The sequence below is a fragment of the Oryx dammah genome, unplaced genomic scaffold (assembly GCF_014754425.2).
Source record: "Oryx dammah isolate SB20612 unplaced genomic scaffold, SCBI_Odam_1.1 HiC_scaffold_28, whole genome shotgun sequence".
NCBI lineage: Eukaryota > Metazoa > Chordata > Mammalia > Artiodactyla > Bovidae > Oryx > Oryx dammah.
The window spans coordinates 10,502,869-10,516,110 of NW_024070212.1; the positions used below are offsets into that span (position 1 = coordinate 10,502,869).

Sequence of the window (13,242 nt, forward strand, 5' to 3'; positions counted from 1 at the left end):
GTGTATTTGCTACATTTGTTACATTTCTTGACCTCAGAGAAATAGTCTTTTGTTGAACATACCCTACTTGTCCCCCTAGTGCCTGCTTTCTAGTCACCAGAGCTATAAACTCTAGGAGCACAAACCCTACTGTGAATTCTGTTTGTGAGGGATCCAGGTTGTGTTTCCCTCGTGAGACTCTAACGCCTGATGATCTGAGGTGGAGCTGAGATGGTGAGGCCAGTGTTACAGAGCGGCTGCAAACGCAGACTGTCTTTAGCAGAGAGGTTTGACTGCACAGAGACCATAATAAATCAATTGCTTGCAGACGTATCAAAACCCTTTTAGTGAATGGCAAAAGACAAGCTGCCTCTGGTGGCAGGTTTTATAATGGTAAGTGAGTTGATGTACTTTAAGTCAGAATTCAACACTTATTTTAGTCCTCATGTGGCCTGCCCATTATTTTATTTACCACTACCATTAAGGTCTCTTTTCCTCACTGTGTGCTAGTCTTGGTCACAATTTTTGTAAGTCCATGAGTTAACCCTTGGCCAAAATGATTGAAATACAAATGTCATACATACTGGAGAGCCACTTTGAAAAGTTGGAAAGATCCAATGATGAGACAGCAGAAGACTCTAAGATTGAAGGCCGAAAGAAAACTGAATTTAAAAGAAAGTACCAAGTCCTCTTAAATTACAAGCTCATTGCACAGGTAATTCACATTCTCCAAGCCTGCTTTGTATAATATGTGGTAACTAACTATCCAATGAAGCCATGAAACCTTTAAAACTTCCTTGCAACATAGAGAAAAAGCACCCTGCATTAAATGTCACCTTTGGATTTTTTCAAAAGAAAAACATATTACACAAAGAAAAGAAACAATTTTTGTAGGCCACCACTTCATCAAATATGTCTGAACTGAGAAAATCATTCTTAGTGGCTAACCACATTGCTAAAGCTATAGTGGCTAACCACATTGCTAAAGCTAAGAAGCCCTTTACTATATTATTGGTGAAGAGTTGATCCTGCCTGCTGCTAAAGACATTTGTTGTGAACTTTTAGGAGAGGCTGCAGTTCAAAAGGGGACAGTTGAAAAGAAAGTGTTCTTCTTTCAGCTAGTATCATAACTGGATGAGCTGATGAAATACCAGAAGATATTGACACAATATTGTTGGGATTAATGAATCACCCTGGTACCTAATCCAGACTGAAGAGTCTACTGGAGTGGGTTGCCATGCCTTTCTCCAAACTTTCAAATCTCCATATATTCTGGTGGAATATCTGGAGATTGCCTCAAAAGCATTGAAAAGCCTGCTTCCATTTTCAATATCCTATCTTTGTGGAACAGAGTTTTCTCCAGTGACTGGAACCAAAATGAGATTACAGAGTAGACTGAGAATAAGCAACACACTCTGAGTGTCACTGTTTCTCATCACTGCCAAATGGGACTATCTATGTACTAATGTGCTAAGTTGCTTTAGTCATGTCCAACTCTTTACAACCCTATGGACAGTAGCCCACCAGGCTCCTCTGTCCATAGGGTTCTCCAGGCAAGAACACCAGAGTGGGTTGCCATGCCATCCTCCAGGGGATCTTCCTAACCCAGAGACTGAACCCATGTCTCTTATGTCTCCTGCATTTGTAGGCAAGTTCTTTACCACTAGCACCACCTGGGAATCCCCAGTTAGTTGCAGGAAAACAAGCTCAGGTCTCCCACTGATTCTGCATTATGGTGAGTTATAGAATTATTTCATTATATATCCAGCATAACAATAGATACAAAGTGCACAATAAATGTAATGTGCTCAGATCATCCTGAAACAATTCCTCCACCCCACTTTGTGGTCTATATAAAGGTGTAACACTATGTGTTATTTTTCTCTTGTAGGCACATCCCTAACTTGAGAGATGGGGAATGACTACAAGAAAATTATCCTGCTAAAAGGATTTCAGCACATCAGTGATAAATGTTTTAACATGATTAAGTCTTTACTTAAAGACGATTTAAAACTGACTAGTAAAACGCAAGATGAATACGACAGAACTAAAATTGCTGACTTGATGGAAGTGAAGTTCCGAGGGCCTGCCTGTGTTGACAAGCTGATAGAGTTGTTCAGAGAAATAGATGAAACTAAAGACCTTGTCAGAACTCTTAGAAAGGAGAAGTTAAAAGGTAACTGGAAGAACCCTTATTTATCACTCTCTCTTACTGACCTCAACTTTGACCTTGAATTGGTCAGGGTTTAGACCTCTCTTTCCCAACTTGAGATTCAGTAGCCGTGACAATGGTAGCATTTTAGATGCCCCAAAATTAACAACTTAGGGGATGTGTTTCCTACAAGAGATCTGATGTGTTTTAGAGGGTGTATTTTGGGGGTGTGGGCAAAGAAAATAGCATGAATTGATGAGAAAGTCTGAGGCTTCCGTGCATTAGAAGATTTAGACGATGAAGAAACAAAATTAAAACATGTAGGATTCTGAAATATTTAAATCAGTTAATATGCATGCTCTATTATCACATTTTCTTCATCATTTTTATACTTTCTAGAAATAAATATGAGACAAAAACCTTAAGCAAAAACCTACCTCTCAGAGATGTGAAGAACTCACCTCTTATAAAACCACTGGGTTAGAAAACATATTTGAAAAAAATGAAATCCAGTATCACCATTTTGTCCCATCACAAGTTAGATTATATTTTCCTTCTCTGGTTTCAATAATTCAAATAGATCTTCTATAGGCATTTACCCATGACTAGCATCAAGGAATTTTAGTTTATTAAGAGGAAGGTAAATAATCTGAGAGTTGTAAAAGGATTCGACTGAGATAGATGAGTCCAGAGAGTAGGATGAGTATGCTTGTTGTACAGGGGACAAGAAAGGAAACCACTGAGGATGTTCGAGTCAGAATCTGTACCTATGTTGTTACTTTGGCCACCTTTGGCCAAGTGAGGCTAATGCAGTAGAGGTAGATACAACCATACCCAGATCCGCCAGCAGGAACTGAGAGGAAACACTATTGAAGGTGCTTCATGTATCTCGACGAGCTCCTTTGGATTTACCATGTTCTCTTTTATGACATCAGCTATAAGGAAAAACAAGGCACAAGGAGCAACTCCAGTGGAAAAACAGGATAAGTCCAGTCTTGGGCAATCCACATCCACCGCGAATGAAGCTTCGGGATCTGAATCAGTCAAGGATACACCTGTGAAGGTAGGATGGCTTAGGTCCCACAGAAGGAGTTTTTACTATGGATCTTTTTATGAACACTTAGTTCTTTATTCATTTCTCAATGTGCAAATAGAAGAATCAGAGAAAAGGGGAACCAGGGGCAGAATGAAAATGAGTTTCAGAGTCAGTAAATTAATAGGTACTGAACCAGTCCATTCTGAAGGAGATCAGCCCTGGGATTTCTTTGGAAGGAATGATGCTAAAGCTGAAACTCCAATACTTTGGCCACCTCATGTGAAGAGTTGACTTATTGGAAAAGACTCTGATGCTGGGAGGGATTGAGGGCAGGAGGAGAAGGGGACGACAGAGGATGAGATGGCTGGATGGCATCACTGACTCGATGGACGTGAGTCTTAGTGAACTTCGGGAGTTGGTGATGGACAAGGAGGCCTAGCGTGCTGCGATTCATGGGGTTGCAAAGAGTCGGACATGACTGAGTGACTGAACTGAACTGAACTTGACTACCCATTATGTTTCTGAACTACTGTTCACTTTAACTTATAGAATATAATTCTGAATGATGGAAATATGGAATCACTACTCCTCTTCTAGAAGTATGTTAAAACAATCATATTAGGAAAACAGTTTACCAAAGTTTGCCAAAACCTACCCAGATAACCACGATGGTATGGTCACTCACCTAGAGTGAGACATCCTGGAGTGTGAAGTCAAGTGGGCTTAGGAAGCCTTACTATGAACAAAGCTAGGAGGTGATGGAATTCCAGCTGAGTTATTTCAAATCCTTAAAGATGATGCTGTTAAAGTGCAGTGCTCATTATGCCAGCAAATTTGGAAAACTCTGCAGTGGCCAAAGGACTGAAAGAGGTCCATTTTCATTCCAATCTGAAAGAAAGATAATGCCAAAGAATGTTCAAATTACTGTACAATTGCATTCATTTCACATGCCTCCAAGATTATGCTCAAACCTTCAAGCTAGGCTTCAGCAGTATGTGAACCAAGAACTTCCAGATGTACAAAGCAGATTTAGAAAATTCAGAGGAACCAGAGATCAAATTGCCAAATACTGCTGGATCATTGAAAAAGCAAGAGAGTTCGAATAAAAAGAAACATATCAGGTGGTAAAGAATACGCCTGCAATGCAGGAGACCTGAGTTTGATTCCTGGGTTGGGACGATCCTCTGGAGAAGGGAGTGGCAAACCACTTCTGTATTCTTGCCTGGAGAATCCCATGGACAAAGGAGCCTGGTGGGCTACAGTCCATGGGGTCAACAAGAGTTGGACATGACTGAGTGATTAACACTTTAAACTTTGAACTCTGCTCCACTGACTATGCTAAAGACTTTGACTATGTGCACGCTCAGTCACTCAGTCGTGTCCGACTCTTTGTGACTCTATGGACTGTAGCCCACTAGGCTTCTCAGTACTTGGGGATCTCCAGGCAAGAATACTGGAGTGACTTGCCATTTGCTTCTCCAGGGGATCTTCTTGACCCAGCGATTGAAACCATATCTTCTGCATCTCCTGCATTGACAGGTGGATTCTTTCCACTGTGTCACCAGGGAAGCCCTTGTCCCACAGCCCTTGCTGTCACATGCCACCCTTCTCTGTCACTGCCAGCCCTCCCCCACTTTGACTGTGTGAGTCATAACAAACTGTGGAATATTCTTAGTGAGATGGGAATACCAGACCACATTACTTGCCTCCTGAGAAAACTGTATACAGGAAAAGAAGCAATAGTTAGAACTGGACATGGAACAAGGGGTTGGTTCAAATTTGGGAAAGGAGAACCACATGGCTGTATGTTGTCACCCTGCTTATTTAACTTATATGCAAAGTACATCATGCGGAATGCCAGGTTGGATGAAACACAAGCTGGAATCAAGATTGCCAGGAGAAACAACCTCAGATATGCAGATCACCCTTGTGGCAGAAAGTGAAGAGGAACTAAAGAGCCTCTTGATGAAGGTGAAAGAGGAGAATGACAAAGCTGGCTTAAAACTCAACATTCAGAAAATGAAGATCATGGCATCCTATCCCATCACTTCATGGGAAATAGATGGGGAAAGAGTGGAAACAGTGGCAGACTTTATTTTCTTGGGCTCCAAAGTCACTGTGGATGGTGACCACAACCATGAAATTAAAAGATGGTTGCTCCTTGGAAGAAAAGCTATGACAAACCTAGATAGCATATTAAAAAGCCAAGACATCACTTTTCCAACAAAGGTCAAACCTATGGTTTTTCTAGTAGTCATGTACAGATGTGAGAGTTGGACCACAAAGATGTCTGAGTGCTGAAGAACTAATGCTTTGAAATTGTGGTGCTGAAGAAGACTTTTGAGAGTCCCTTGGACAGCAAAGAGTTCAAACTAGTCAATCTTAAATGAAGTCAACCCTGAAAATTAATTGGAAGGACTGACGCTAAAGCTGAAGCTCCAGTACTTTGTCTACCTGATGCAAAGAGCTGACTCTTTTGAAAAGATCCCGGTGCTGGGAAAGATTGAGGACAGGAGGAGAAGTGAGCAACAGAGAATGAGATGAACTAGAATGAGTATAACTAGAATCTAGTAATAAAAAGTTGATTTTCTAAGTAGTGAAGATGTATTTCATTTCTCATTGAAAACTACTAACCAGGCAGGGGAAATCCTACTTTCAGAAAAAGAAAACCACCGAAACTAGTGAATCTAAGAGGATGAAGCTAACCAAGGAGCAGAGCCAGCTTCCAGGATTGTCAGTAACGAGCACAGAGTCAACTAAGTGCCTTCTCCAGACTCCTCAAATGCCTCCACCAAAGCCATCCAGCAGTTCCTCCACCAAGGTACCATTTTTCTGTTCCTAATACGTGTCCCTTCTTACAACATATTATAAGAATACTCATGACCCCAAAAGAATCTCTCAGTATTCGCTTTCTAGATACAAACTTCTTTATGCAATCAAATCACCCCAAAACTTATCAAATAAAATATTGAGGCCAATTAAATAAATGAATTTTAAAAATGTTGAGGTCTCAGTGTATTCTAAGTCCTTGGACTTTTGGACATTTTTACATTTATGAATAATTGCTGACCTTACAAATGTGATAGGCCTATGGAGGTGGCCAATTAGACAGGAACATAAGGGTATGTTTATCCCCGACATTTTGGTTTCCTTTCATCCCTTTTCTCTTAACCACACCTCTAGATTAGTTCTCAGCATTCTATGCTCCTTCCCATGTCAGGTATTTGCTCACAGGCTAATTCCTTGATTTGCACGCATGATTCATGTTGCTTTAATGGCTAAATTAATTCAACCATCAGGTACCAGCCTGAATTCCTTCCTCAGCATGTCCTCACTGAGACACCCCTCCCCAAAACTTATAGTCTCATTTCTTATTGCCATTACAGAATCTTTTCCTATTCCTTTATAGTATGTATCACAATTGTAATAAATTTGTTTTTCTTCTCTTCTAGACAATGATCTTGGAGTATAGGTACTCTATCAAAAGAGAATACAAGACAGGGGTGGGAAAGTGAGTCCAGAGCTGTAGGCATCAACCTCTGTCCCAACCTGCTTTTTATTTTGCCCTGGGTTACATGAAACCTGGAACTATGGAGCATGTGTCTAAGATGAATGTGCAGGAAAAGATTCCCCCAAGATAAGTGTCAAGGGTAGGCAAGGGTAAGATTTAAACCACAATCTCTAACCCAGTTTCTTACCCAAGACCCAAGCTTCCCTCTAACTCAGGCTACATCCTCACCACTACCCCACACATTCCACCTGAAGACAGAACTCCTACAAAAGGGGACTTTAAATTTGTGGTTTTGTTGTGGTTGTTGTCATTGTTCTTATTAGTCACAAGAGTCCATATTTCTCCCAGTAATCTTTCTCAGAAGATCAGTAGGTTTGTAGAAGCCTATAGAATACATATTAGAAACCCACTTGTGTCTTGTCTTGATGAAAAAGTCATAGTTAACAGACATCCTTAAGTGCAGCCAACTTTAGACTGAGATTTACTTCTCTTATAGCCAGGGAAGGTTATCTACTTGCTTTGGCCAGTTTGCATCAGATGTAGGACCCAGATTCCATCCCTAAACCAATGAAATTTTGTCTGAGCTTTTAGTATTTGGAGAGTGAAATTTGTAATCATAGTTGAGGTAGGTAAAGGATAAGTAATACAGGTATCTGAATATGTGCTATCAGTCCAGAAAAAATGGAAAAGTTCAGATTCAACATTTAGAAAGAGAAAGCATGCTATATTCTATGTGATTTTGAAAATCATTTTCAAGAACTAAGAAAAAATCTATTTTTATCCAGAAAAAAAGTGACACAGCCACCACACCTAAGAAATTAAAAAGGAAGATAATATCTTGTAACCAGAGTCAGCTTCCAGGAACTTCAGCAACCAGCTTGTGTCCAACTGTGAGCAGTGGCCAGATCACTCCAATTGTTCTACCACAACCATTCAGCAATTTCTCAAGCAAGGTACCAGCTTTTTGATCCCATTACTTGCACTTCTTACAACATAAGTACAAGAATTATCATCATTGAATTTCCCATTTAGTCATTTATTATAATTGCTCCTTCCTTTATCAGTGTTTCGTCTGTGATCCCACTCTATTCTAACTCCTTGTTAATTTGGCTGTTTACCAAAGCATGAGTTCATGAAACCTCCAATTTTGAGAGGTTTACTATCTTGTATTGAATAGAAAGAGAAGGGAAAGGTGACTAAACAAGTCAAAATGAGTGTGTCTTTACTTCATACGTTCCACTTTCCTTTGGCTCTCTTCCCATTTGCTCACTGACCACATGGCAGGGTTCATTTTCGAAGTCCCGTGCTCCTTCTCAGGTCAGATATCTTGACATAGACACTTTTCATGTTTGAAATCACTTGTCTTGAGTTGCAAACTTTAATCTCTTCCTAGGGCAAGTCCCCATTGATACCTGCCCACTCTCAGAATATATTAGGTATTCCTCTTGTTTGCTTTCAAAGGTCAGTTTACTTTCCCTTTTTTAGCACTTACTGAAACTATAATAAATGTACATTTTTCTTTGTTACTGGACTATAATATAAATTATAAGGTGCCTGTCAACTGAAAAAATGCACAACCTAAAAGTTAAGAGTTATGGTTTATTCAGCAGACAAATATGAGGACTTAAGATGGGGACACAGATTCTCAGATAGCTCTGAGAGAGCTGCTCCAAAGAAGCAAGAGGTGGGGCACGTTATACAGGAATCTTGTAACAAAGACCAGGCAGTCAGAACATCAAAATATTACTGTTTATAAAGAGAACCTTATGTCTCAAGTTAAGAAATTTAACACATTTTTATATACAGAAAGATGCAAGGATCTGGGCTCACAGACCCTTTGCTATAAAGTTCAGCTATCTGGGGCCAGTATCTTGTGCTTCCTTACCCTGAGTCTCCTGAGGGGGCACCGTCAGGATTGGCTGAAGCAGTTGACTGCTTGCTGGAGGGCATTTTGCTTCTATCCTGAGTTCCCTCAGGGCTTACAATGTGGGCAGCTGTAATGCGATGGCTTGACGGCCACAACGTCCTCAGTCTACTGATATGGCAGGCAGCGTTTTTCATTCATAGTGCCCTATTCCTGGGATAAGACCAGATCAGGATGGAAAAGTGAGCACATGCACATATGCCTCGACTCCTATCTTCGCCTGCCTTTATTCTGTCCTGATATGACCCTTGTGGTTACCATCACACGGGGGTACAACACCTATTCCTGCAGCAAATAAGCAAGTGACAGGAGAAATAGGCCAAAGCAACATTTAAATCACGAAAATAGTTTGTCACCCAAGTTCCAAGCTGCCCAGGCTGAAGCGCTCTATACGAATCCAAGCATACCAGTTGAAGATTTTTTTTTTTAACATAATTGTTCAAGTTTTATCATGTTATTGTTTTTATTACTGTTAACTCTGATAATTAGTAATGCCTCACGAAGTCTCTGTTTTATTTATGGGATAGAGCTAGTAATCTGTGCCTGTTTGCCTCTAGGTCCAGATGGCCCTGGTCTAGTCATTAAAACCTCAGACCCACTGTCAGTCTGCTGTGTCAATAACATGCGTGTACACCCCAAGTCAACTCTGCTTTTCTATGCACACAGGCTTAGAATCGACACTTTCTAGAGCCCCATCTGCCTAAATTTGTGAAATAGTCATTTCTACTTTCATATGAATCATTCTGCTGCCCCCCAAATTCCTGGGAGCATAGGAATCCCAGAGAGGCCCATCTATCCCCTTGGCTTCATACACCTAAAAACAGTCATTTCTCCTTCGGAGCCCAGCCACTTCAATAGAAGGCATGGAACAAAAAGGATCTGGCCATTCTTCTGGGAAAGAGCAGGAAAGCCTTGCTCCTTCATCAGAGGGTCTCCCAAGTATTTTTGCTGTGATATAGGCTATGTTTGGGATTCAGAGACAGAGGCAGACCAATATTTTCTTTGATTCCTACTGCGGTGTCTCCCTAAAAAAGAAAATACCACATATTGGCATGATTTAAGAACCAGGTGGAGTTTTGAAGGACATAAGCCAAGGGAAAAAATCAATTACTATTTTTAAATACTATCCACCCAAATAGTATATTTTAGGGATCTAAATCCTGCTTTTATGATGGAAGTTTTTGCTTTAACAGATTGTGAAAACCAATCATGATGCTCTTGTCAATATGATTAAATTAGTAGTAGAGGTGAATAGAAAAGTTTCTTTAATAAAGTCCTTCCAATACCACCTCTATCTGGGGTTTCCATCAAGAAGACCAGAATTAAGCATGAAACATCTGTGGATCAGAGCAGAAATAGAAACCCCTGGGTCTACTGTAAAGTAATAATGCAGTGATATTTCTATGTATGAGCACTTAATGGTGTTAGACTTTTAAGATGTGGGTTCTTTGTGTACATTATCTCATTTATTCTTTATAACACCACATGAGGATGCTATTGTTAATCCCACTTGACATATGAAAATGCTGAAGTTCCTAGGGGTTAAAAATCTCCTAAGTCATGCAGGAAGAGTTGACTCACTGGAAAAGACTCTGATGCTGGGAGGGGTTGGGGGCAGGAGGAGAAGGGGACGACAGAGGATGAGATGGCTGGATGGCATCACTGACTTGATGGACGTGAGTCTGAGTGAACTCCAGGAGTTGGTGATAGACAGGGAGGCCTGGCGTGCTGCGATTCATGAGGTCGCAAAGAGTCGGACACGACTGAGCGACTGAACTGAACTGAACTGTCATACAGAAAATAAACATTAGAGCCAGGATTCAAATCTAGCTTAATTGAATTCTAAAACATGAGCATTTAATGGCATATATTGCTCCCACAGTCAGAGGATAGACTACTTCAATATCTGAAATTTACCTCTAAAAATTTATATCAGATAATGTTATGTCTCAGATTTGTTTTCATATCCTAGGCTCTCAAGCCTTCTAATGAGAAATGAGGTGACAAGGGAGGTGAGAGAGTATTCTAATCAAGAAGCTGCATGTCAGAGACAGTCATTTAAATCAGGTCCCTCATCTAAAGTTTTATCAACAACTGATACTTTATGAATTGGTTAAATGGATGCTCGAAGTGGTAAGAACTGTGGCACTTCTATCCTGTGCGTGTTAAGTCGCTTCAGTCGTGTCCAACGCTTTGCGACCCCATGGGCTGTAGCCTGCCAGGTCCTCTGTCCATAGGATTCCCCAGGCAAGAATGCTGGAGTGGGCTGCTATGCCCTCCTCCAGGGGATCTTCCCGACCCAGGGATCGAACCTGCTTCTCCTACAGCTCCTGCATTTCAGGCAGATTCTTTACCACTGAGGCCCTGGTGAAGCCCTCTATGCTGTAGAATGTCAGAAATAGTCTTTCATGGGTAAAACCCTAGATGGTCAAGATCCATTATTTCATATACACTTCCTGCCCTGGCTTAAACAATTGTAAAAATTCAAGTCCTAAAATTGTACATGTATGGTTCTGTACCCTGGGTGAAATTGCAAATGGACTTGTGCATTGTTCATAGTGGTGAAAGATGTGGTTGCCTGATAGAGACTATGCAGACAAGAGAATCCCGCCTAAGCGTTTATGAATTTGAGGGAATATCTCTGGTATGTTGACAAACAAAGCATTGAAATGAATGGAGACCTGGGTTTCCTAGATTTGAAGAGTGGAAGATAGAAACCATTTTGCTTATTTGGTAAATACATGAGGTAATGAAAGACTTAATGAGTAAAAACGTTCATGAATGCAGCCTATGTTGTTTTGAGACCATTATAACCTGATAGAATTTTCCACTATTATATTACTCCAAGTGTTGTCTTAGTGAAATTGCAGCAGAGGTAGAGCCAGAATTCAAAAACAGACCAATGACATTGCAATTACCTGAGTTTTAACATCTGCAGAGAGAAGTTTGCAATCCTAGTGGGGAGCCAAGCTGGGGAGGCATTGGGAGTGTCAGAAGATGTGTTCTTATTCCAGAGAAATTTGTTATTCTAGAGAAAATTGGCAGAGTGTGGATACTGTGGTGTGTCTGTGAGAAAGAAAGACAGACAGATACAGAGAAAGATGGAGGGTAAGAGAGAAATGTTATTGTTCATATGATATTGAAAATCATTAACCAGAAAGAAGAAAATGCATGTCTTTCAACTGGAAAAATAGAAGACATAACCACTACAACTGCTGACCCCAGGATGAAACTATTCCTGGAGCAGAGTCAGCTTCTGAAAATTCCAACATGGAGCATAATGCCAACTAAGAATTGCCTCCAGACTCCTCAGAAGCTGCCACCACCAACCACATCCAGCAGTTCCACAACCAAGGTACCAGATTCTCATTTTCAATATTTCCCTCTTCCTACAATATAATGACAGGCACCAATAGAACCATATAAGAACTTCTCACTAATCCCTTACAGTATCCAATTCTTTATTCATTAGGTTGCACATGTTGTTACTGAGTGTGTACTTTGAGGACCTACTGGCATTCAAATTCTGACTCTCACTATGCTGTCCCTTGCCTTAGGATAATCTATGGCCTAGTGTGCACCTAAATCATTGCTCTTCAGCAGTGGGTATAATTAATAACTTGTTTAATTTTATTTTTGTATTTCCTTCAATACTATGAAAGACAGAAAGTTTCCTTATAGTTTTCTCACTATGAAAGAGAGAAATTAAGGTGCAATAGGGTAGGGAAATAGAGAAACACAGCACTATCATCTTTTTCTTTTTTCTTTTGGAAATAATATCATCCATATTAGGATGCAGAAATTTAGGAAATGAAGATACATGGACAAAGATAATTACTGTTAACTGTCTGAAATCTCCCCTCTATCAAATGCTCTCTTTTGGTAAATAGACTTTCTGATTGTACCTTTTGTGTATATATAAAGAATATTAATTTGTTTCAGGTTGATCACATTACACATATTTTTCTATAATTCATTCTTTTTCTTTCATCTTGAAATGCTATTCAAGAAATGTAGATTAAATTATTATTTTAACATAAAAATAATTACCTGATTATTTTGTAAATTAAATAATAATTCTTTGCTATTTGACTTTAGGCTCTTTCAGTGTTCCACAAACATACAATGATCATAATGAGAGCCTGTGTCCATCAGGCCTACTTTCATGACCCTGTGTATAGAATATAATTTTTTTCTCAAGTCCTGTGTACTTCTTCTCAAGATGCTGCTCATATTACTAGTAAGAAATTTGTTGTTACTGGTTAACTTGTCCTGGGAATGAGCCCCTTGGTACCTGACTTCTCTTTTGGCATTCTTCTCCTCAGGGTCCTGCCATTATTCTACCAGGAGTGTGTAAAGGAGGAAAAACAATTTGCCCTCTGCCCTTCTGAGGTCTTAGCTGAGATCCCTTTTTAAAAACAGATTGTTGTTGTTGTTCAGTTTCCCAGTCGTGTCTGACTCTTTGTGACCTCATGGATTGCAACACGTCAGGCCTTCCTGTCCCTCACCACCTCCTGGAGTTTGCCCAAGTTTTTGTCCATTGCAACAGAGATGCCATCCAGCCATCCAGCCATCTCATCCTCTGATGTCCTCTTCTCCTTCTGTCCCCAATCTTTCCCAGCATCAGGGACTTTTCCAAT

The 13,242-nt window shown here is 40.2% G+C and overlaps 1 protein-coding gene across 1 annotated transcript in view; it reads left to right on the top strand.

Annotated features, from left to right (window-relative positions):
- Positions 1-13,242, top strand: part of LOC120855615 (interferon-activable protein 203-like) — a 40,973-nt gene that overhangs the window by 13,684 nt on the left and 14,047 nt on the right. The window contains exons 2-6 of the mRNA XM_040230158.1: positions 1,871-2,155; positions 3,067-3,194; positions 5,827-5,988; positions 7,464-7,631; positions 11,760-11,957. Of these exons, the coding sequence (XP_040086092.1) occupies positions 1,891-2,155; positions 3,067-3,194; positions 5,827-5,988; positions 7,464-7,631; positions 11,760-11,957 (921 nt within the window). The 5' untranslated portion in view covers positions 1,871-1,890. The remainder of the gene's footprint in view (positions 1-1,870; positions 2,156-3,066; positions 3,195-5,826; positions 5,989-7,463; positions 7,632-11,759; positions 11,958-13,242) is intronic.